This window comes from Bombina bombina, chromosome 3 (assembly GCF_027579735.1).
Source record: "Bombina bombina isolate aBomBom1 chromosome 3, aBomBom1.pri, whole genome shotgun sequence".
Taxonomy (NCBI): Eukaryota; Metazoa; Chordata; class Amphibia; order Anura; family Bombinatoridae; genus Bombina; species Bombina bombina.
This window is the reverse complement of record NC_069501.1, coordinates 222,556,462-222,583,283: the sequence shown is the minus strand read 5'-3', so window position 1 is coordinate 222,583,283 and position 26,822 is coordinate 222,556,462. Positions and strand designations below refer to the sequence as shown.

Sequence of the window (26,822 nt, the reverse complement as noted above, 5' to 3'; positions counted from 1 at the left end):
TTTTTTTATTCTGACCATTTTTAGTTATTATATAGAGAAGTTAAAGGGACATTAAATACTGTGAGAGTAGCATTTTTATAACTGATCCTGCCTGCCCTCACCAGAGGAGACAACAGGCTTTTAAACATAGGGAAAATGAAGTTGCAACATGGCAGCACCGATTACTTTAAGGGGATGATAACTTCTTAATCTCATTATTTAAAACTACTAATATAACTAAGAAAATAAATATTCTTAGGACAATTTTTGCTTTATTAATTTAAAGTTAAAATGTCTGAAACTTATAAATAATAGAAAAGTGGTACCAATAACATTTAGAAACTGTCAAAATTCTAATTAATTATGTGGTCATTATTTAAAATATGATTTAATGACAGAACTTTATACCATTACATGTGGGAAGAAAAAAAAAATATTGGCCACATTTTTCCTAACTTGTAGGACATGGAAGACACAGAGTTTCTATCACATAGCTATATTGAACACAAAATTAAGACTTTTTTTTACCAAAAAACAGAAAGAAAAGAAATCAACAGTCTAGAAACCAATCTGTTTTCTTTTTTTAAATATTTGAGCAACCAGATATACAAATTCTTCGGTCACAATAAGAAATGGGTTTATCTGCCCCTGTAAATAGTTGGCTACACAAAATCAAACTGAACTCTAAAACACTTGTGCTGACATTAGATGCAAGTCTTCTATCCTATAATTTATTGTTTTTTTTGTCATGCTAAACACTCTTTTGTAGTACTAAATGGACTTGCCAACACAAGATATGATCCCAGCACATTTTAAAGAAACTTTGAAATAGCTGGTTAAAAATGTACTTTAGTGGTTTGGTCTTTTTTTTTGCAAGCCTGCCTGTCAATTGTGTGCACAAATGTGTACACCTCAATCAGAAGCCATGTATGCTCTTTTTTACTATAACATGACATAGTTGCTCAAAAAAGTAAGCTGGTCATATAAAGCCCCAGCGTACTTTGTGCTCAAGTGTGTCTGTAATTGTGCTTTTTTAAATGCACAATACCAAATCGTTCTGTATTCTGTTATTTTTTTCTGAAAGTGTAGACTTATGTAATTGAAGACAAAAGAAAGATTTCTACCTTTAGGGAGACACAGACATTCTAAACCCATATACAAATAATGTACTATACTATAACTTTTGTTTTGTTATGGTAGTGATTTTCATTTTCTGTCAACAGTAGACATTTAAACACGTCCTAGGTGAGATGGAATCTTGAAGCAAATCTCTTTGTGGTCATAAGTGCTTATAGACATTGTCCATAACAAACTGCTGCAAGGTTCCAGCTACTAAGAAATGTTAATATCCAAATTAAAAAGCAACAAATGTGAGTAGTTAGAAATAATATTTAGTTAATATATAAGGCACATTAACACATTGTATGTAAGTCAAGGTATGCCTTATTAAAATACATTTGTACAAGTCCTTCCAAAAAAATGAACATCTTTAACAATTATCCTAAAAATGCAAAATCAGCAATAACCAATTTTATTAAAACTGTCTTTATTTTGTGATGTATTTAACTTTATAACACTTTCTTTAATACGATAGCATCACAGCTGTAAATAACAGCAGAAAAATCGTTTAGATTGTGCAAAAAAAAAAAAAAAAAAAAAACCATGATGGACTTTGGGACTTTTATGTAGTATAATAGAGGAATACCTCATTAACATAATTCTACTAAAATTAAGTAGGCGCTGCTTTCATAATTAAAATAGAAATCTATTTGAAATAAAAGTCATTATTAAATATAAGAACTAACACTGCAGCATTAACTCTTTCACGAAGAGGGCCATAAACAAGCATATTTGTAAATATGTTTGTTGTATGTGAAAAAGGACAACAAAATCATCACATTGCAGACTCCCAGTGAAATCTTAAAGGAACAGTGTACTGTAGAATTGTCTCCTCTTTAATGTGTTCTCATTTATCCATTTTACTTGCTGGAGTGTCTTAAATTGTTTACAAATAGCTAATTAATCTTTATTTTATCATTTGAAATAGCTGCTTTTCCCTGCCTAAACTGGCACCTATAATAAAAATGTTAGTACAACAGTAATGGTGATAGAAATGCTAGGTGAACAAGAAGTAGAAATTACACTCCCAACATGGGGTATGAAGGGATAGGTATTAAAAAGTTAAGTTTCAGTTTCTCGAAGTATTTTCATTTTGTTTAAACGGAGATAAGCGAAGGAGACCTTTGTTTTAAGAAAATAAAAGATAAGCTGGTCTGCTCAGACAATATGAATGGATTTTGTGTTAACACAAAAACTGCTATTACATATATAAAAATAAACATAAAGCAGGAATTTTCTATACATTGTATGCTATCTCTGTGGTATAATCAGTCGAACGACATTAAGGAGAAGCCATATTTACAGTATACTGTTGCTATAAATAAAATAAAAAGGCAGGTGCCCTATAGTTAATTTATACTTTCAGTGGGGAGACAACCAGTTTTATAAAATGAACATGTAGAACAGTTGGTAAACAAAGAATACCAGAAGCTTATGCAGTATTGCCAGCAAATAAGAGCTACAGTGAAACACACCATTACATACAAATATTTAGCATGTTTGCAGTGGTAAAATGGGTGTTTGTACCCAAGTGTAAAGGACATGTTGTTGGCTTCCTTGAAAACCAAAAACTCGTATTGGTTAAAATCAGATACAAATCTAACATTGTCAAAAGATTACATTTACCTATTTCTAAAGACACCAGCATAATATTGTTCATCAATACAATGCTGGCCCCAAAGAAATGAACAGAAGTCTTCAGTATGAAAAAACATTGAAGGGACTTTCTGCAACCAAAGAGATTAACCCCTTTATTTTCTGGAGGGGCCTGCAAAATGACTAAGACAGTAATATGTTCTATTTATATAGCACCATTCAATTTAATAGTGTCTTTACAGTTGCACTCATGCAGCCACCAACTAGGTGGAAGCCTGGTAGAATAAGAGGGGAACACAACAAAATAAGAATTGTTTGTATAGGTGTAATAAAACTCTCTAACCATGTGCATACATTGCTCTGCCCTATTATTCAATACATTGCTGGCCACACTGCCATGAAAAGGGTCAATATCTTTATTGCTAGAGTAACGTCCCTTATACAGTGCAAGCATGTCCAAACAATGAAAGGGGTTGAATTTTTCCAAAAAAGACTAAGAAAAATGTCCTTAAAAAAAAAAAAAGAGCTGGGTTTACAACAGGAAGCTGATTTGAATTAGTCAATAACCAATCCAGCATAGAAAATGAAAAATTAAAATCAATAAAAAGATTAGGTAACAGAAATATACTGTATGAAGCTGCATAGTCCTGAGCAGCTTCGTTCAATTTGCTCCCCTTTAGTTACAATGACATCAAATCACGGGAACGTTTTATCTTTTTTTTTTTTTTTTGTAATTTTTTCCATTTTTTTTCCTTTTCGTTTTTTAACATCTCTTTTTAAATATATTAAATGCCTAAATAGATTACTTTGTTTTGCGTTTGGCTATTTTTTTTTTTTTTTGTGTTTTTTTTTTTTGTATTTTTTTTAAATTTAACTGTTTCTTCAATTTTTTCAATAGGGAGGAAAAAATCCAATGGATATAGAAAACAAAACCTACTTTTAGGAAATATACAGACATGAAAAAACTCAATGTAAGAGAAAAAAAATGGGGGGTATTAAGGATTAAGACCACTTATTTGTTTTAATTTGACCCTCCATTTCTCCTTCTTGGATCGTTTGTTACATTGCAAACCCTGACCTGACAAGGAAACTGACTGGAGTATTAAAGAAAATCATTGTGTGTATGATTATATATATATATATATATATATATATATATATATATATATATATATATATATATATATATATATATATATATATATATACTGCATTAATGAGAAGCTAGAAAACTGTCCATTTGTTTCTGCCATTTTTGCAGGGATAAGTTTCACACACAGAGGCCATTAATGTAAATATACGAACAAAATGGGACTAAAGTGTGGAGCAGCATGATTTTTTTTCAAAATAATCCTTTGTAAGCCTTTATCCTTGTTGGCAAAAATGTAGACAAGCATTATTTTTGTCACCGCGGTTCCTTTGAAATTTACAGGCAAAGTAACAAGATGACCAAAACAACCGTGTCATGCTTCCAGTCAGTCCTCTCTGTTGAACGCAGCGATAAAAACAAATATATATATATAGTGAAAAGGTAAACATGGAAATAGAGGAGGAGTAAGGAAGAGGCAATAAAAGAACCTAGGGAAGGAGGGGGAGAAAAACAAAACAAAAAAACAAGTAGGTGTCAACGATGGAAAAATATTTTGTACCAGCGATTAAATAATTGTTTTCTTATTTTCTGGAAAATATTTTTTTCCTGATTTGATCTAAGTGTTTGAATAGCACTGTCACTTATTTTAAAATTTGTTTAAATAACTATATATATATATTTTTATATAGATATAGATTTGTCTATACATAGTTATCTAAACAAAATATATATATATCACATATATATATATATATTTATATAATTCTATCCATTGAATCTATTTATCTTTCTTCTGCAGTTGCACTGAAGATTTTGAAAAGGGCATGATAGCTTGTTAATGTCTTTCATGCACAGATGAAATGCTGTAGGAAATGTAAAGCCAAAAGTCCCAGTAGCTTTCTCAATGATCAGGGCGGTCCATGGCTTCATTATAAGTTATTATTCTACTGGAATCTGTAAAGAGAGAGATACATTTTACCATGATGACTACAGTAATTTTTTTGTTGCCCTAGCACAATAAATATAATTAAACGGACAATGTACTCCTATATTTTTTCCTTTTAATGTGTTCCCAACTATACATTTTACCTACTGGAGTTTATTAAATTGTTAACAAATAGCCAATTTACCTTTATTTTCTTGTTTGTAATGGGTGATTTTCCCTGCTGTATTCCCACCTATACTGAACATGTTAGAGAGAGAGAAAAAAACAACAACTGTCCATATACAGAAATATAAAAGAATAATTTCCCACCCATTTTACATTTTGCAGCTGGTATAACAAGCACATAGAAACACATTAAGGGGAAACCAATATACAGTACACTGTCCCTTTAAATCACAATATAAATACATGCATTTATGGTTCTTGGTCCGGTTCAGATCGGCACCCCTCTACAGAATTAAATGATACTGAAAAAAAGGGATTCATTAATACAAATCTTAAACGTGTGACTCCACACAATTCTTTTATTTATATTAATGTCAAAGAGTATAATTAATTTATTCTGCAGGTGAATATAGTGATACCACTTAAATGCTGAGGTGGTTTGAAGATTAAATGTTTTCTTTATTTTTAATGATAAATTGTTAAAATTCAAAATGGACATGGTTTTAAAATAATAAAAATGGTTAGGGAATTTTTAAACTTATTTATATCAATTCATCTTTGAGAGCAAAACTGCATGACTGTTACTATGTAGCATACATTCATGTCCAGTTTTTTTATTAGACCCCTTCCAAAAAATATAAATAAAAAAGGGACATTAAAAGTATTTTTGTCCTCTTTCGATATAAAAATAAATAAATAAAACATAATTTATGTAAGAACTTACCTGATAAATTAATTTCTTTGATATTGGTAAGAGTCCATGAGCTAGTGACGTATGGGATATACAATCCTACCAGGAGGGGCAAAGTTTCCCAAACCTCAAAATGCCTATAAATACACCCCTCACCACACCCACAATTCAGTTTTAACAAATAGCCAAGTAGTGGGGTGATAGAAAAAAGGAGTAAAAAGCATCAAAAAAGGAATTTGAAATATAATTGTGCTTTATACAAAAAAACATAACCACCATAAAAGGGTGGGTCTCATGGACTCTTGCCAATATGAGAGAAATTAATTTATCAGGTAAGTTCTTACATAATTTATGTTTTCTTTCATGTAATTGGCAAGAGTCCATGAGCTAGTGACGTATGGGATTGAAATACCCAAGATGTGGAACTCCACACAAGAGTCACTAGAGAGGAACGGATAAAATAAAAAATAAAATCCACAATCAAAAAAATAAATAAAAAAATTTGAGACAAAACCTCCAACCAAAGATCTTTAATGTGGCCACGAGGCCGCCGGTATGACACACAGCTTATCACGGCCGTAGCTATCTGAACTACTCAGACCTTGGAAACTATGGCACCGAATTAGAACTCTGCAGTATTTACCGACATCAAGGCTTTCATTCATCTGATAGACCATATGGTCAATGTTTACCTACAGGGCGAGTCTCAGAGGAAGAGAGCCGCAATGGCCGCAAACAGACTGCTGCCCGGGACCTTGCGACCTTTGATAACCCATCACAATAACTTAACCGGCTTATCCGCTACCACCCAAAAGGGTACGGATTAAAAAAAAAAAAAAAAAAACTACCCTACTGGGGGCGAGGTGTCGGCTTGGAGGACTCTGTGGGCTGGCACCGGTGCAGGACCGGGGAATGACTGCGTTATAGCTGGTCGAATGCAGCTGTGTTTCTAGGAGCTGGCATCGGTGAGCTGTTTTACGGGTGAGATGCCGAAAAATACATGAGCGGGGCCATATAGAGTGAAGAGAGAGTATAAAGCTGATGCGGTGCTTATACCGACCTGCGCCATCTTGCACTACCACGCGGCTCTCGAGGTGAAGCTCAAAAAAGCGGACAACTGTTACAACCAACCCAAAGCTGGACCTCTAGTCTGTATTGAGGCATTTTAGCAGATAGCCATGGCCTGATCCGAGAGTTCGAAGACATGTACTTTTATTATGTGTTTCGCTCCATTAGCATGGACAGCGGGAGCGGCTTGCACATACACGGCACCCAAACAAAAAGCTAACAGATATCGGCAAAAGAAAATGAGGCATAATTATACTATTTAAGATATGCACTTTTCTACTGTATTAGTATCTTCTAGATGCTTTAAAACTTTACCATTTTTATAACAGTTAGCGGAAGCCCAGTGAAAAAATGCCCTGGCCTGGATATCCAAGCAAGATGGTCTAACTAGTTTGCTTGGAGGCTCGGAGGTTCCTATTTTACTTCCCCCTCGCATGGCAGCCACTTTAGTTTGGCGATTGTCACAGTACCAAGACAGGGGACTCTGGTCCGCTCTGTCCCAGTTGATATCCGTAGCCAAGTAGGGATAAATTTCAGAGGCCTGCAGACTCATTTCTGTCGACCAGCCGCTCAGTCGTTTGGGTTTAAATCAGCATTATTTATGCCGTCCAGCATGATAAGAAGCTTAAAGTTACACATTTCTGGACTTTGAATTAGAATGTGGCCCAGTAGTTTATGTGTCTTCAATGTATACATTAAATGTCTGGTAGGTCTGATGAGAGAAACCGTTTGCAACTTTACTTGAGCTCCGGTTAGTTACAGGTTATTTATGTTTAATTAACTAGTGGGGAGAGTGTGGATCATATGGCAGTATAAGTCATAGCATCTAGGCGCTAATATTTCAATCTACCCTACATACAGATGGAATAGCTATGTATACCGAATGTATAACTACTTATGTTCCTAACTATTGCATATATTATCGCTACATCCTATGTTTTTCATTAGTTTCATATTGCATAGCTTGAAGTCTTTATTATAAATATACTATTGGGACATATTGAGTTTTAATCCTGGTCCTTCTAATTTATTGCCTCATAAATAGGGTCCTGACTTAGTTCCCTTAGTTAGTAGGTGACCAGTTTCCTATCCATTTAGAAGGTTCAGCCAGAACAAAGCATAATAGCTTTAACCCAATAACACTGCCCGTAAGGTTATGTAACCAGTTTTTAAATTGTACCAGCTTGCCTTAGCCAGTTTACAGTATGTTTTTGCTTGAATGTTCACAACCCCTTTGATATGTCAGTGGGTCTTTTTTATTGTATCCCTTTTATACACTTTTCCCCAGCAATGTTAGAGCTGTTATACAATCCAACAATGTACTAACAGGCACCTGGCAGTTTATCTTTACTTATTGAACTGAAGGCATTCATGTAACCCCTATAGTAAGTTTACTCCCAGTATGTCTCTGTGCATAGCTTTAATGCACCCATCTTTCAAAGGGTTAAAGTGTAGCGCAATTATATTTTGTTATTTGTATACTCCAATACAGCGTGGGCTCCTAGGTGTGCCAGGTACTGTATATGATTTGTACTGTGTGTGATAGCTATTGTTTGAGCTGGGGACTGTGCCTGTTTGGTTCTGAGTATGCTGGGCATTGTTTATGCGTGGGGTTGTGTATGCTGGGTGCTGTGTGTGCTAGGCGATTTGTGTGTTAGGTACTTTGTGCGCTGTACTATGTGTGTTAGGTTCAATGCGTGCTAGGTACTGCGTGTGCTCAGCAAGGTGGGGGCCGGGTACGGCGTGTGTGCTGGGTACAGTGAGTGCTAGGTATCAGGTGTGCTAGGTATAATGTATGCTAGGGACTGTGCCTGTTTGGTTCTGAGTCTGCTGGGCACTGTTTTTGCTTGGGGTTGTGTATGCTAGGTATTATGTGTGCTGGGCACTGTGTGTGCTAGGTGCTGTGTGCTAGGCACTTTGTGTACCAAGTACTTTGTGTGCTGCACTATGTGTGTAAGGTTCAATGCGTGCTAGGTACTGTGTGTGCTCGGCAAGGTGGAGGCCGGGTACGGTGTGTGCTAGGTACAGCGTAAGCTAGGTATAGTGGGTGTTAAGTGCAGCGCGTGCTAGGTACAATGAGCGCTAGGTACCGTGCGTGCTAGGCAAGGCGTGTGCTAGGTATCATGTGTGCTAGGTATCATGTGTGCTGGATACAGCGTGTGTTAGTTACAGTGAGAGACAGATACAGTGTGGGTTAAATACGACGTGTGCTAGGTGCAAAGTGTGCTAGGTGCAAAGTGTGCTAGGTGCAAAGTGTGCTAGGTGCAAAGTGTGCTGGGTACGGCGTGAGCTAGGTATCAGGTGTGCCAGGTATAATGTATGCTAAGAACAATGCGTGCTGGATACAGCGCGTCCATAGTACAGCGTGTGCTAGGTATGGTGAGAGCTGGGTACAGCGTGAGCTGGATACGGTGTGTGCTGGGTATAATGTGTGCCAGGTACATTGTGTGTTGCCGATTGTTCTGATAGTCTGTCGAGAGTTTGACATAATACTAAGCGTCGTTGAAATATACTCTTCCCCTGAAGTACAAAAGTCTTTTGTTCTGGGGGCCTCTTTTTGGTCTACCACACATGTTCCTTCTATTAATTCTTGGAGCTCTAATTTAATTTTTGTGTGTTAGCCCCCTCCCCCCCCCCCCCCCCCACATTTCGAGCCCACATCAGGGTTCCATCTAGGTGAACTATTTTCACCTCCGATTCCCTCATTTAACCCATTCCCCCCTTTTTTGGTCCCCGTTCCCCAAAAATATTGCATTACAGAAGTGTGAGTTCCCAATGGTCAGATCTATATTAGCTTCGGTACTTTGGTATCCTAGTCTGCCCTTGGGGACATATGTACCTTGTTTATTGTTTTTATATGTACTTTATCAATGTTTTGACAATAACTTTCACCGGACCTGCGAGTTCGTTCCATATGTTTGTGTCTACTGGATCAGGGGTCCTGCATGTCCCCAACTGTTACCTATATTTTTGAAGCTGAATAAAAAAAATTGAAACTTAAAAAAAAAATTTTTTCTCATAAATGAAAGAAAAAAAAACTTAACATAAGCAGAGGAATCAAACTAAAACAGCTGCCTGAAGAATTTTTCTACCAAAAACTGCTTCCGAAGAGGCAAATACATCAAAACGGTAGAATTTAGTAAATGTATGCAAAGAAGACCAAGTTGCTGCTTTGCAAATCTGATCAACTGCAGCTTCATTCTTAAAAGCTCGAAGTGGAGACTGATCTAGTAGAATGAGCTGTGATTCTCTGAGGCAGGTCCAGCAAAGACAAGAAATAGACTAGAAGTCTCTATGAAATCTTTAGTAGCTTCGACATAGTATTCCAAAGCTCTTACAACATCCAGAGAATATAAGGATCTTTCCAAAGAATTCTTGGGATTAGGACACAAAGAGGGGACAACAATGTCCCTATTAATTTTAGAATTCACAACTTTAGGTAAAAATTTAAATGAAGTCTGCAAAACTGCCTTATCTCGATGAAAAATCAGAAAAGGTGACTCACAAGAAAGAGCAGATAATTCAGAAACTCTTCTAGCAGAAGAGATAGCCAAAATGAACAACACTTTCCAAGAAAGTAGTTTAATATCCAAAGAATGCATAGGTTCAAAAGGAGGAGCCTGTAAAGCTTTCAAAACCAAATTAAGACTCCAAGGAGGAGAGATTGATTTAATGACAGGCTTGATATGTGCCAAAGCCTGAACAAAACAGTGAATATCAGGAAGCTTAGCAATCTTTCGGTGAAATAAAAACAGAAAGAGCAGAGATTTGTCCCTTCAAGAAACTTACAGATAAACCTTTATCCAGAGGCAGAACTTTTTTTCACTTTCTGCGATGAGATTTTTTTAGTGAAAAATTTTCTGCAGGTCATTTTTATATAAAGTTACATTTTAAATTAGGCAGTTACACTAAAGCACCAGTTAAATTGTAATGTGTTAGTTAACTGGAGAATAAAGCAATATTTAAATTTTTATAATATAGTGCATTAGTTGAAAATTGCATTGCAAATTAGGTGCATTGCTCATACAAACGTCTTACATTTAGAAAAAAACAGCTTTGCAAACTGTGAAAGGCTAGGGGACGGGCTTGAAACGATCTCTGAGAGACAATCAATTAATGCCCTACTGCTTGGCAGCGCTACTGAATATTTGACTGTTCACTTCAAACAGCACTTTGCTTTGTATGAACTGTGGTAAGGAAAACAGCTCTATTTGAAGAGAACAGACGAATGTGGAGAAGCGATTAAAAGCTAAATGAACAGTTCCTGCAAGTGTCCTGTTCTTTCTGCAGACATGCTGCATTTTCTGTGATGACATCTCAGATCACTGTATGTTTTGCCTTGGGGATCCAAACCATCCTGAAGAAACTGTAAAATTCTAGGAATTCTAAAAGAATGCCAGGAGAATTTATGAGACGAACACCATGAAATTTAAGTCTTCCAAACTCTATAATAAATCTTCCTAGAAACAGATTAACGAGCCTGTAACATAGTATCAATCACAGAGTCAGAGAAACCTTTATGACTAAGCACCAATCGTTCAATTTCCATACCTTCAAATTTAGCAATTTGAGATCCTGATGGAAAAATGGTCCTCGAGACAGAAGGTTTGGTCTTAAAGGAAGTGGCCAAGGTTGATAACTGGACATCCGGACAAGGTCCGCATACCAGAACCTGTGAGGCCATGCTGGAGCTACCAGAAAACACAAACAAAATGTCCCATGATGATTTTGGAAATCACTCTTGGAAGAAGAACTAGAGGCAGGAAGATATAAGCAGGTTGGTAAAACCAAGGAACTGCTAACACATTCACCGACTCCATCTGAGGATCCCTGGACCTGGAGAGGTACCTGGGAAGTTTTTTGTTTAGATGAGAAGCCATCAGATCTATTTCTGGAAGACCCCATATCTGAACAATCTGAAAAAACACATCTGGATGGAGACACCACTCCCCCGAATGTAAAGTCTGACGGCTGAGATAATCCGCTTCCCAATTGTCTATACCTGGGATATGTACTGCAGAAATTAGACAAGAGCTGGATTCCGCCCAAGAAAGTATTCAAGATACTTCTTTTATAGCTAGGGTACTGCAAGTCCCACCCTGATGATTGACATATGCCACAGCTGTGATATAGTCTGTCTAAAAGCAAATGAACGGTTTTCTCTTCAACAGAGGCCAAACCTGAAGAGCCCTGAAAATAGCACAGAGTTCCAAAATATTGATTGGTAACTTCGCCTCTTGAGATTTCTAAACCCCTTGTGCTGTCAAGAGATCCCCAACCTGAAAGACTTGCACCTGTTATGATTACAGTCCAGGTTGGACGAACAAAAAAAGAGGCTCCTTGAATTATACGGTGGTGGTCTAACCACCAAGTCAGAGAAAGTTGAACATTGGGATTTAAGGATATTAATTGTGATATCTTTGTATAATCCCTGCACCATTGCTTCAGCATACAAAGCTGGAGAGGTCTCATATGAAAACGAGCAAAGGGGATCGCATCCGATGCTGCAGTCATGAGACCTAAAACTTCCATGCACATAGCCACGGAAGGGAACGATTGAGACTGAAGGTTCTGACAAGCTGAAACCAATTTTAATCGTCTCTTAATTGGAACCAGATTCTTTGGGGGAAGGATTGGCTTTCTGTTCCTTATTCTGTCGAAACGAATGAAAACAATTAGAAGCCTTAGATATTTTATCCTGAGGTAAAAAAACTCCCTCCCCCCCCAGTAACAGTTTAAATAATTGAATCCAACTGAAAACCAAATAAAGTGTTACCTTGGAAAGAAAGAGATAGTAATCTAGACTGATACCATGTCAGCATTCCGATATTTAAGCTACAAAGCTCTTCTAGCTAAGATAGCTAAAGACATAGATTTATCAATGTTGATGATATCAAAAATAGCATCACAGATAAAATGATTAGCATGTTGAAGCAAGCGAACAATGCTAGACAAATCAGGATGCTTCCTGTTGCGCTAAACTTTCCAACCAAAAAGTTGCTGCAGCTGCAACATCATGGCAGGCCTGAGAAGATAGCCAGAATATAAATAAGCTTTCCTTAGATAAGATTCAAGTTTCCTATCTAAAGGGTCTTTAAAAGGAAGTACTATCTTCCATAGGGATAGTAGTACGTTTGGCAAGAGTAGAGATAGCCCCATCAACTTTGGGGATTTTTTCCCAAAACTCCAATCTAATTGCTGGCAAGGGATAAAACTTTTTAAACTTAGCAGAAGGAATAAAAAGTGCCAGGCCTATTCCATTCCTTTGAAATCATATCAGAAATAGCATCAGGAACTGGAAAAACCTCTGGAGTAACCACAGGAGGTTTATAAACAGAATTTAAACGTTTACTGGTTTTAATATCAAGAGGACTAGTTTCCTCAATATCCAAAAGTAATCAACACCTCTTAACAAGGAACGAATATACTCCATCTTAAAGAGATAAGTAGGATTTGTCAGTGTCAATCTCCGAGGTAGGATCTTCTGAATCAGATAGATCCTCAGAGGAGGATAAATCAGTATGTTGTCGGTCAATTGAAATTTCATCAACTTTATGAGAAGTTTTAAAAGACCTTTTACTTTTATTAGAAGGCGGAATAGCAGACAAAGCCTTCTGAATCGCATCAGCAATAAATGTACATTAGATGTTGAAGAAACAACAGGCATTGTACTAGTACTGATGGATACATTCTCTGCATGTAAAAGTTTATTATGACAACTGTTACATACTACCGCTGGAGATATAATCTCTACTAATTTACTACATATACACTTATCTTTGGTAGAACTGTTATCAGACAGCAGGAATCCAACAGTGGTTTCTGAGACAGGATCAGATTGAGACATCTTGCAAATGTAAGAGAAAAAAAAACAAAAAAAACCATAAAGCAAAAATATAAATTTCCTTATATGGCAGTTTCAGGAATGGGAAAAAATGCAAACCGCATAGCCCTCTGAGCATAGAGAAAGGCAAGAGGCATATAGGAAGTGGGGTTTAAATAATTCACTGTACTCTGAGAGGAATCAGGCTTCAAAATGCTGGAAAGCGCATATCACAGAAGAAAATCAAGCACAAACTTACTTCACCACCTCCATAGGAGGCAAAGTTTGTAAAACTGAATTGTGGGTGTGGTGAGGGGTGTATTTATAGGCATTTTGAGGTTTGGGAAACTTTGCCCCTCCTGGTAGGATTGTATATCCCATACATCACTAGCTCATGGACTCTTGCCGATTACATGAAAAAAAAAAAAAAAATATATAATATATAATATATATATATATATATATATATATATATATATATATATATATATATATATATATACACACACACACACATATGTATACATATACATATATATATACACATATACACACACACACACACACACTCCTCCAAACAAATGCACGCACAGGACTTTTAGAAGTGAACAAAGCTTGTTTTTATTGGAACGTTTTCGGGGAGAATTTCCCCTTCATCAGCATGGATATAAAAAGTCTACACACCCCTGTTAAAATGGCAGGTTTCTGTGATGTAAAAAAATGAGACAAAGATAAATCATTTCAAAACTTTTTCCACCTTTAATGTGACCTATAAACTATGCAACTCAATTGAAAAACAAACTGAAATGTTTTAGGTAGAGGGAAGATAATGGTTGCACCTTTGATTTTATTACAGCACTTTTTGGGTATGAGTCTGTCAGCATGGCACATTTTGACTTGGCAAGATTTGCCCACTCTTCTTTGCAAAAACACTCCAAATCTGTCAGATTGCGAGGGAATCTCCTGTGCACAGCCCTCTTCAGATCACCCCACAGATTTTCGATTGGATTTAGGTCTGGGCTCTGGCTGGGCCATGCCAAAACTTTAATCTTCTTCTGGCGAAGCCATTCCTTTGTTGATTTAGATGTATGCTTTGGGGTGTTGTCATGCTGAAAGATGAAGTTCCTCTTCATGTTCAGCTTTGTAGCAGAAGCTTGAAGGTTTTGTGCCAATATTGACTGGTATTTGGAACTGTTCATTATTCCCTCTACCTTGAATAAGGCCCCAGTTCCAGCTAAAGAAAAACAGCCCCAAAGCATGATGCCGACACCACCATGCTTCACTGTGGGTATGGTGTTCTTTTGGTGATGTGCAGTGTTGTTTTTGCACCAAACATGTCTTTTGGAATTATTGCCAAGAAGTTCAACCTTGGTTTCATCAGACCATAACACCTTTTCTCACATGCTTTTGGGACACTTCAGATGTGTTTTTGCTAAATTTAGCTGGGCTTGGATGTTTTTCTTCGTAAGAAAAGGCTTCCGTCCTGCCGTCTACCCCAAAGCCCAAACATATGAAGAATACGTGAGATTGTTGTCACATGTACCACACAGCCAGTACTTGCCAGATATTCCTGCAGCTCCTTTAATGTTGCTGTAGGCCTCTTGGTAGCCTCCCAGACCAGTTTTCTTCTCGTCTTTTCATCAATTTTGGAAGGACATCCAGTTCTTGATAATGTCATTGTTGTGCCATATGTTCTCCACTTGATAACTGTCTTTATGGTGTTCCATTGTATATCTAATGCCTTGGAAATTCTTTTGTACCCTTCTCCTGACTGATACCTTTAAACAATGAGATCCCTCAGATGCTTTGGAAGCTCTCTGCGGACCATGGCTTTTGTGAAGGATGTGATTAAGAAAATGTCAGGAAAGACCTACTAGAACAGCTGAACTTTATTCCGGGTTAATCAGAGGCACTTTAAATTATGGCAGGTGTGTGATGACTTATTTAACATGATTTTGAATGGGATTGCTTAATTCTGAACACAGCTACATCCCCAGTTATAAGGTGTGCACACTTATGCAACCACATTATTTTAGTTTTTTGTTTATTTCCTCCACCTTAAAGATTTCAGTTTTTCAATTGAGTTTATAGGTCACATTAAAAGGTGGAAAAAGTTCTGAAATTATTTGATAGAGATTATATATATATATATATATATATATATATATATATATATATATATATATATATATATATATATATATATATATATATATATATATATATATATATTGGGGCAAAAAAGTATTTAGTCAGCCACCAATTGTGCAAGTTCTCCCACTTAAGAGGATGAGAGAGGCCTGTAATTTTCATCATAGGTATACCTCAACTATGAGAGACAAAATGTGGAAACAAATCCAGACAATCACATTGTCTGATTTGGAAAGAATTTATTTGCATATTATGGTGGAAAATAAGTATTTGGTCACCTACAAACAAGCAAGATTTCTGGCTCTCACAGACCTGTATCTTCTTCTTTAAGAGGCTCCTCTGTCCTCCACTCATTACCTGTATTAATAGCACCTGTTTGAGGTTGTGGACAGGTGTCATTTATACTGATAACAAGTTCAAACAGTCACACTCCAAACTCCACTATGGTGAAGACCAAAGAGCTGTCGAAAGACACCAGAAACAAAATTGTATACCTGCACCAGGCTGGGAAGACTGAATCTGCAATAGGCAAGCAGCTTGGTGTGAAGAAATCAACTGAGGGAGCAATAATTAGAAAATGGAAGACATACAAGACCACTGATAATCTCCCTCGATCTGGGGCTCCACGCAAAATCTCACCCTGTGGGGTCAAAATGATCACAAGAACGGTGAGCAAACATCCCAGAACCACACGGGGGGACCTAGTGAATGACCTGCAGAGAGCTGGGACCAATGTAACAAAGGCAACCATCAGTAACACACTACGCCGCCAGGGACTAAGATCCTGCAGTGCCAGACGTATCCCCCTGCTTAAGCCAGTACATGTCCGGGCCCATCTGAAGTATGCTAGAGAGCATTTGAATGATCCAGAAGTGGATTGGGAGAATGTCATATGGTCAGATGAAACCAAAGTAGAACTGTTTGGTAGAAACACAACTCGTCGTGTTTGGAGGAGAGAGAATGCTGAGTTGCAACCAAAGAACACCATACCTACTGTGAAGCATGGGGGTGGCAACATCATGCTTTGGGGCTGTTTCTCTGCAAAAGGAACAGGATGACTGATCCGTGTACATGAAAGAATGAATGGGGCCATGTATCGTGAGATTTTGAGTGCAAACCTCCTTCCATCAGCAAGGGCATTGAAGATGAAACGTGGCTGGGTCTTTCAGCATGACAATGATCCCAAACACACCGCCCGGGCAATGAAGGAGTGGCTTTGTAAGAAGCATTTCAAGGTCCTGGAGTGGCCTAGCATGTCTCCAGATCTCAACCCCATAGAAAATCTTTGGGGGGAGTTGAAAGTCCGTGTTGCCCAGCGACAGGCCCAAAACATCACTGCTCTAGAAGAGATCTGCATGCAGGAATGGGCCAACATACCAGCAACAGTGTGTGACAACCTTGTGAAGACTTACAGAAAACGTTTGACCTCTGTCATTGCCAACAAACGATATATAACAAAGTATTGAGATGAACTTTTGACATTGACCAAATACTTATTTTCCACCATAATTTGCAAATAAATTCTTTCCAAATCAGACAATGTGATTGTCTGGATTTGTTTCCACATTTTGTCTCTCATAGTTGAGGTATACCTATGATGAAAATTACAGGCCTCTCATCTTCTTAAGTGGGAGAACTTGCACAATTGGTGGCTGACTAAATACTTTTTTGTATATATATATATATATATATATATATATATTTTATTATAATTATTTTACAATGGAAAACCAGAAAGATATGTATTCAGGACATATAATACTGTCCTAAAAAAAGCAAGGGAAAATGAACAAGCACACGGAAAAGACTTTAGAAAAAATATTTAATTTAATATCCCAAACAAACAATTAAGTGCATCACCTGTTAGTGCTTAACAGCACCACATGAAGTAAACACATAAAAAACATAATTTATGTAAGAACTTACCTGATAAATTCATTTCTTTCATATTAGCAAGAGTCCATGAGCTAGTGACGTATGGGATATACATTCCTACCAGGAGGGGCAAAGTTTCCCAAACCTCAAAATGCCTATAAATACACCCCTCACCACACCCACAAATCAGTTTAACGAATAGCCAAGAAGTGGGGAGATAAAAAAAGTGCGAAAGCATATAAAATAAGGAATTGGAATAGTTGTGCTTTATACAAAAAAAATCATAACCACCACAAAAAGGGTGGGCCTCATGGACTCTTGCTAATATGAAAGAAATGAATTTATCAGGTAAGTTCTTACATAAATTATGTTTTCTTTCATGTAATTAGCAAGAGTCCATGAGCTAGTGACGTATGGGATAATGACTACCCAAGATGTGGATCTTTCCACGCAAGAGTCACTAGAGAGGGAGGGATAAAATAAAGACAGCCAATTCCTGCTGAAAATAATCCACACCCAAAATAAAGTTTAATGAAAACAAAAGCAGAAGATTCAAACTGAAACCGCTGCCTGAAGTACTTTTCTACCAAAAACTGCTTCAGAAGAAGAAAACACATCAAAATGGTAGAATTTAGTAAAAGTATGCAAAGAGGACCAAGTTGCTGCTTTGCAAATCTGATCAACCGAAGCCTCATTCCTAAACGCCCAGGAAGTTGAAACTGACCTAGTAGAATGAGCTGTAATCCTTTGAGGCGGAGTTTTACCCGACTCAACATAAGCACGGTGAATTAAGGATTTCAACCAAGATGCCAAAGAAATGGCAGAAGCTTTCTGACCTTTTCTAGAACCGGAAAAGATGACAAATAGACTAGAAGTCTTTCGGAAAGACTTAATAGCTTCAACATAATATTTCAAAGCTCTAACATCCAAAGAATGCAACGATTTCTCCTTAAAATTCTTAGGATTAGGACATAATGAAGGAACCACAATTTCTCTACTAATGTTGTTGGAATTCACAACCTTAGGTAAAAATTCAAAAGAAGTTCGCAACACCGCCTTATCCTGATGAAAAATCAGAAAAGGAGACTCACAAAAAAGAGCAGATAATTCAGAGACTCTTCTGGCAGAAGAGATGGCCAAAAGGAACAAAACTTTCCAAGAAAGTAATTTAATGTCCAATGAATGCATGGGTTCAAAAGGAGGAGCTTGAAGAGCCCCCAGAACCAAATTCAAACTCCAAGGAGGAGAAATAGACTTAATGACAGGTTTTATACGAACCAAAGCTTGTACAAAACAATGAATATCAGGAAGATTAGCAATCTTTCTGTGAAAAAGAACAGAAAGAGCAGAGATTTGTCCATTCAAGGAACTTGCGGACAAACCTTTATCTAAACCATCCTGAAGAAACTGTAAAATTCTTGGAATTCTAAAAGAATGCCAGGAAAAATGATGAGAAAGACACCAAGAAATATAAGTCTTCCAGACTCTATAATATATCTCTCTAGATACAGATTTACGAGTCTGTAACATAGTATTAATCACAGAGTCAGAGAAACCTCTTTGACTAAGAATCAAGCGTTCAATCTCCATACCTTTAAATTTAAGGATTTGAGATCCTGATGGAAGAAAGGACCTTGCGACAGAAGGTCTGGTCTTAACGGAAGAGTCCACGGCTGGCAAGAGGCCATCCGGACAAGATCCGCATACCAAAACCTGTGAGGCCATGCTGGAGCTAGCAGCAGAACAAACGAGCATTCCTTCAGAATCTTGGAGATTACTCTTGGAAGAAGAACTAGAGGCGGAAAGATATAGGCAGGATGATACTTCCAAGGAAGTGACAATGCATCCACTGCCTCCGCCTGAGGATCCCGGGATCTGGACAGATACCTGGGAAGTTTCTTGTTTAGATGAGAAGCCATCAGATCTATTTCTGGGAGTTCCCACATTTGAACAATCTGAAGAAATACCTCTGGGTGAACAGACCATTTGCCCGGATGCAACGTTTGGTGACCGAGATAATCCGCTTCCCAATTTTCTATACCTGGGATATGAATCGCAGAGATTAGACAGGAGCTGGATTCCGCCCAAACCAGAATTCGAGATACTTCTTTCATAGCCAGAGGACTGTGAGTCCCTCCTTGATGATTGATGTATGCCACAGTTGTGACATTGTCTGTCTGAAAACAAATGAACGACTCTCTCTTCAGAAGAGGCCAAGACTGAAGAGCTCTGAAAATTGCACAGAGTTCCAAAATATTGATCGTAATCTCACCTCCTGAGATTCCCAAACCCCTTGTGCCGTCAGAGACCCCCACACAGCTCCCCAACCTGTAAGACTTGCATCTGTTGAGATTATAGTCCAGGTCGGAAGAACAAAAGAAGCCCCCTGAATTAAACGATGGTGATCTGTCCACCACGTCAGAGAATGTCGTACAAACTGTTTTAAAGATATTAATTGAGATATCTTTGTGTAATCCCTGCACCATTGGTTCAGCATACAGAGCTGAAGAGGTCGCATGTGAAAACGAGCAAAGGGGATCGCGTCCGATGCAGTAGTCATAAGACCTAGAATTTCCATGCATAAGGCTACCGAAGGGAATGATTGTGACTGAAAGTTTCGACGTCTCTTGTCTGTCAAAGACAGAGTCATGGACACTGAATCTATCTGGAAACCCAAAAAGGTTACCCTTGTCTGAGGAATCAATGAACTTTTTAGTGAATTGATCCTCCAACCATGATCTTGAAGAAACAACACAAGTCGATTCGTATGAGATTCTGCTAAATGTGAAGACTGAGCAAGTACCAAGATATCGTCCAAATAAGGAAATACCACAATACCCTGTTCTCTGATTACAGACAGAAGGGCACCGAGAACCTTTGTAAAAATTCTTGGAGCTGTTACTAGGCCAAACGGTAGAGCCACAAACTGGTAATGCTTGTCTAGAAAAGAGAATCTCAGGAACTGATAGTGAGCTGGATGAATCGGAATATGCAGATATGCATCCTGTAAATATATTGTAGACATATAATGCCCTTGCTGAACAAAAGGCAAGATAGTCCTTACAGTTACCATTTTGAATGTTGGTATCCTTACATAACGATTCAATATTTTTAGATCCAGAACTGGTCTGAAGGAATTCTCCTTCTTTGGTACAATGAAGAGATTCGAATAAAACCCCAGCCCCTGTTCCAGAACTGGAACTGGCATAATTACTCCAGCCAACTCTAGATCTGAAACACATTTCAGAAATGCTTGAGCTTTCACTGGGTTTACTGGGACACGGGAAAGAAAAAATCTCTTTGCAGGAGGTCTTATCTTGAAACCAATTCTGTACCCTTCTGAAACAATGTTCTGAATCCAAAGATTGTGAACAGAATTGATCCAAATTTCTTTGAAAAAACGTAATCTGCCCCCTACCAGCTGAGCTGGAATGAGGGCCGCACCTTCATGTGGACTTAGAAGCTGGCTTTGCTTTTCTAGAAGGCTTGGATTTATTCCAGACTGGAGATGGTTTCCAAACTGAAACTGCTCCTGAGGATGAAGGATCAGGCTTTTGTTCTTTGTTGAAACGAAAGGAACGAAAACGATTATTAGCCCTGTTTTTACCTTTAGATTTTTTATCCTGTGGTAAAAAAAGTTCCTTTCCCACCAGTAACAGTTGAGATAATAGAATCTAACTGAGAACCAAATAATTTATTACCCTGGAAAGAAAGGGAAAGTAGAGTTGATTTAGAAGACATATCAGCATTCCAAGTTTTAAGCCATAAAGCTCTTCTAGCTAAAATAGCTAGAGACATAAACCTGACATCAACTCTGATAATATCAAAAATGGCATCACAGATAAAATTATTAGCATGTTGAAGAAGAATAATAATATTATGAGAATCATGATCTGTTACTTGTTGCGCTTAAGTTTCCAACCAAAAAGTTAAAGCTGCAGCAACATCAGCCAATGATATAGCAGGTCTAAGAAGATTACCTGAACACAGATAAGCTTTTCTTAGAAAGGATTCAATTTTCCTATCTAAAGGATCCTTAAAGGAAGTACCATCTGCCGTAGGAATAGTAGTACGTTTAGCAAGGGTAGAAATAGCCCCATCAACTTTAGGGATTTTGTCCCAAAACTCTAATCTGACAGATGGCACAGGATATAATTGCTTAAAACGTTTAGAAGGAGTAAATGAATTACCCAAATTATTCCATTCTCTGGAAATTACTTCAGAAATAGCACCAGGAACAGGAAAAACTTCTGGAATAACCACAGGAGATTTAAAGACCTTGTCTAAACGTTTAGATTTAGTATCAAGAGGACCAGAATCCTCAATTTCTAAAGCAATAAAAACTTCTTTAAGTAAAGAACGAATAAATTCCATTTTAAATAAATATGAAGATTTATCAGCATCAACCTCTGAGACAGAATCCTCTGAACCAGAAGAATCATTAGAATCAGAATGATGATGTTCATTTAAAAATTCATCTGGATAAAGAGAAGTTTTAAAAGATTTTTTGTGTTTACTAGAAGGAGGAATAACAGACATAGCCTTCTTAATGGATTCAGAAACAAAATCTCTTATGTTATCAGGAACACTCTGAACATTAGATGTTGTTGGAACTGCAACAGGTAATGGTACTTTACTAAAGGAAATATTATCTGCATTAACAAGTTTGTCATGACATTCAATACAAACAACAGCTGGAGGAACAGCTACCAAAAGTTTACAGCAGATACACTTAGCTTTGGTAGTTCCAGCACCAGACAGCGATTTTCCTGAAGTATCTTCTGACTCAGATGCAACGTGAGACATCTTGCAATATGTAAGAGAAAAAACAACATATAAAGCAAAATTGATCAAATTCCTTAAATGACAGTTTCAGGAATGGGAAAAAATGCCAAAGAACAAGCTTCTAGCAACCAGAAGCAATGAAAAATGAGACTTAAATAATGTGGAGACAAAAGCGACGCCCATATTTTTTTAGCGCCAAAAAAGACGCCCACATTATTTGGCGCCTAAATGCTTTTGGCGCCAAAAATGACGCCACATCCGGAACGCCGACATTTTTGGCGCAAAAGAATGTAAAAAAAATGACGCAACTTCCGGCGACACATATGACGCCGGAAACAGAAAAGATTTTTTGCGCCAAAAAAGTCAGCGCCAAGAATGACGCAATAAAATGAAGCATTTTCAGCCCCCGCGAGCCTAACAGCCCACAGGGAAAAAAAGTCACATTTTTAAAGGTAAGAAAAATTATTGATTCAAATGCATTATCCCAAATATGAAACTGACTGTCTGAAAAAAAAGGAATGTTGAACATTCTGAGTCAAGGCAAATAAATGTTTGAATACATATATTTAGAACTTTAAAAAAGTGCCCAACCATAGCTTTAGAGTGTCACAGAAAATAAGACTTACTTACCCCAGGACACTCATCTACATGTTTGTAGAAAGCCAAACCAGTACTGAAACGAAAATCAGCAGAGGTAATGGTATATATATAAGAGTATATCGTCGATCTGAAAAGGGAGGTAAGAGATGAATCTCTACGACCGATAACAGAGAACCTATGAAATAGACCCCGTAGAAGGAGATCATTGAATTCAAACAGGCAATACTCTCTTCACATCCCTCTGACATTCACTGCACGCTGAGAGGAAAACCGGGCTCCAACCTGCTGCGGAGCGCATATCAACGTAGAATCTAGCACAAACTTACTTCACCACCTCCATAGGAGGCAAAGTTTGTAAAAACTAATTTGTGGGTGTGGGTGAGGGGGTGTATTTATAGGCATTTTGAGGTTTGGGAAACTTTGCCCCTCCTGGTAGGAATGTATATCCCATACGTCACTAGCTCATGGACTCTTGCTAATTACATGAAAGAAAGCCAAACAAAATGAGCGTCATGGGTATTCCCTATTGCTAAGCAAACGTATGCAGGAACATAGATAGACCTAGTGCACATAAAGTATCTAATTTTATCAAAAAACTTATGCTTAAAATAAGCTATACATATAGTTCATAGGACAGGTACAGTCTCTTGTACTTAAGGTTCAAAACAAACTTATGCCCATAAGTAATGTGATTCGACCGCAGCGATCCTGCTGCACACAAGGACATATAGCCACTGTACAGTTTACAGAATATGTTTGCACTTATCTTAGATAGCGTGTTGTTCCAGCATTTCAGTTTGCCTGCTATCTCCACATTCAGCGTTTTCCAGCTGCATGACGTTACCCAGAGGGGAGTGGTTATGTCGTCACCAAGGTCTGTAAGGAGTTTCCAGCAAAGGAGCAAACAACTAGTCCTCATTGGCCAGGCGGAATCCCAGCTGAAGTAGCAAACGTATAGAGTGCAATTGCTAAATCTCAAAGGTAGCAATGATTACCAAGATGTACCATCTAATATGTACTTTGCTGAGCTCTCTATCGAGCGGATCCTCATCGCATACGTATATTTCATGCAAAATGTAGTGTTTGATGAACCCCTGTGACACATACTCTGTTTTGGGGTTAAACGTGTGTTGGCATTTATGTGTGGAGGACCCTGGAGCAAGTCGACGACCCCCTGGGAAACTTTTAATGTATGAGACACTATCGTCCTATTGCTGCTAACAGCTCAGAACAGCAACACTTTGGGATGACAAGCGTGAAACGCTACATTCTGCATGAATTATACGTATGCAACGAGGATCCGCTCGATAGAGAGCTCAGCCAAGTACATATTAGACGGTACATCTTGGTAATCATTGCTACCTTTGAGATTTAGCAATTGCACTCTATACGTTTGCTACTTCAGCTGGGATTCCGCCTGGCCAATGAGGACTAGTTGTTTGCTCCTTTGCTGGAAACTCCTTACAGACCTCAGTGACGACATAACCACTCCCCTCTGGGTAACGTCACACGGCTGGGAAATGCTGAATGTGGAGATAGCAGGCAAACTGAAATGCTGGAACAACACGCTATCTAAGATAAGTGCAAACATATTTTGTAAACTGTACAGTGGCTATATGACCTTGTGTGCAGCAGGATTGCTGCGGTCGAATCACATTACTTATGGGTATAAGTTTGTTTTGAAGCCTTAAGTACAAGAGACTGTACCTGTCCTATGAACTATATGTATAGCTGTTTTTTGAGCTAATTTTAAGCATAAGTTTTTTGATACAATTAGATAGATACTTTATGTGCACTAGGCCTATCTATGTTCCTGCATACGTATGCTTAGCAATAGGGAATACCCATGACGCTCATTTTTTTTTTTTTATGTGTTTACTTCATGTGGTGCTGTTAAGAACACTTGATTGTTTATTTGGGATATTAAATTAAATATTTTTTCGAAACTCTTTTCCGTGTGCTTGTTCATTTTCCCTTGCTTTTTTTAGGACAGTATTATATGTCCTGAATACATATCTTTCTGGTTTTCCATTGTAAATTATTTTACAAGGGAAGCACCGGATGGATGGATATATATATATATATATATATATATATATATATATATATATATATATATATATATATATATATATATATATATATCACACATATATACACACAATGGACAAATTATCAAAAATTACTATTTTTCCCTGCCTGTAAGTCATAATCTTCTCTGCCTGTGTATGTGGTTTGGTTTTTGTATTCTAAAATACAAATAAATGGTCTATATTTATTTTAAAAAAAAAAAAAAATATTACCTTTCCGATTACCACAAAGTTCACGTCCACTGCACTGTATATGCAGGAAAACTTAATAAAGCATACAGACAAGAAAAAAAAAAAAAAAAAAAAAAAAAAAAGCAAAAAGCAGCGTTTCAGGCTCACACACCTTTAAAAAGGTACATTATACACTCATTTTTTCTTAGCATAAATGTTTTGTAGATCTATTTATATAGCCCATAAAGAACATTTTTTTTTTTAAATGTATAGTTTTGCTTATTTTTAAATAACATTGCTCTGATTTTCAGACTCCTAACCAAGCCTCAGAGTTTTTTGAGAATACCGTCAGCTACCTACTCCAACTTGCTCCTGTTTGTGTAAAGGGTCTTTTCTTATGAAAAAGGAGGGGGAGGCTCTTATTTCCCACTTGCAGTGGGCTTTCCAGCTACCTTTACAACAGAGCTTCTAAGTAAGTTTATAAACAGTTTTATATTAGATTTTTATATCAGTATCCGTGCATTTTATTCTTTATAGTAGTGTCTATTACATGCAGTTAAATGAAAATGAGTGTATATTGTCCCTTTAATCATGCACAGTACTTGTGTTACCTTTAAAGGCTGCTTCAGCCAATGGGCATACACATAAAATCTTAACTCTAAACATACCATATGTGCTCTATACAAACACTAAAAACCCCACCTAGTGGACAAGAATACAAAAAATTAAAAACATTTTTTTCCTTTCATTATTACATTTTCTTTAAAAACAAATATCAGGGAAGAAATGAAGGCAGCAAAAACTTACACATCTACTTAATACTCATAAAGCATAAGTGTAAAATATCATGATAGACTTGGCAAAATAACAAATAATTAATATTTTTTCTCCAATATCTAATTTTATGTTCGCCAACTCCATGTTAACATAATAGATAAATCTTATACCTTGGAATAGGATATTTTATGACAAGGGGGGGGGGGGGTTAGAGATGTCAGGGAGGGGAAGAAATAATACACTAGAGGCTTAAAGAAACACAGATAAATCAAAGTCTCTATTGAGGCCTTTAGGCTACATAGAATCCTATGTATCTACAGGGAGAGCAGAATTATTAGGCAAATGAGTATTTTGACCACATCATCCTCTTTATGCATGTTGTCTTACTCCAAGCTGTATAGGCTCGAAAGCCTACTACCAATTAAGCATATTAGGTGATGTGCATCTCTGTAATGAGAAGGGGTGTGGTCTAATGACATCAACACCCTATATCAGGTGTGCATAATTATTAGGCAACTTCCTTTCCTTTGGCAAAATGGGTCAAAAGAAGGACTTGACAGGCTCAGAAAAGTAAAAAATAGTGAGATATATTGCAGAGGGATGCAGCACTCTTAAAATTGCAAAGCTTCTGAAGCGTGATCATCGAACAATCAAGCGTTTCATTCAAAATAGTCAACAGGGTCGCAAGAAGCGTGTGGAAAAACCAAGGCGCAAAATAACTGCCCATGAACTGAGAAAAGTCAAGCGTGCAGCTGCCAAGATGCCACTTGCCACCAGTTTGGGCCATATTTCAGAGCTGCAACATCACTGGAGTGCCCAAAAGCACAAGGTGTGCAATACTCAGAGACATGGCCAAGGTAAGAAAGGCTGAAGACGACCACCACTGAACAAGACAC

At 37.4% G+C, this 26,822-nt stretch overlaps 1 protein-coding gene across 2 annotated transcripts in view; it reads right to left on the bottom strand.

Moving 5' to 3' along the window:
• Window positions 1-231: 231 nt before the first annotated feature.
• The window catches only part of NUFIP2 (nuclear FMR1 interacting protein 2), an 87,548-nt gene continuing 60,957 nt past the window's right edge, over window positions 232-26,822 (bottom strand). The window contains exon 4 of one of the 2 annotated variants that reach the window (XM_053706163.1): window positions 232-4,738. In XM_053706163.1, the coding sequence (XP_053562138.1) occupies window positions 4,686-4,738 (53 nt within the window). In that variant the 3' untranslated portion in view covers window positions 232-4,685. Of the gene's footprint in view, window positions 4,739-4,940; window positions 4,968-26,822 lie in introns of those variants that run through there. The other variant, XM_053706164.1, reaches the window with a different exon arrangement.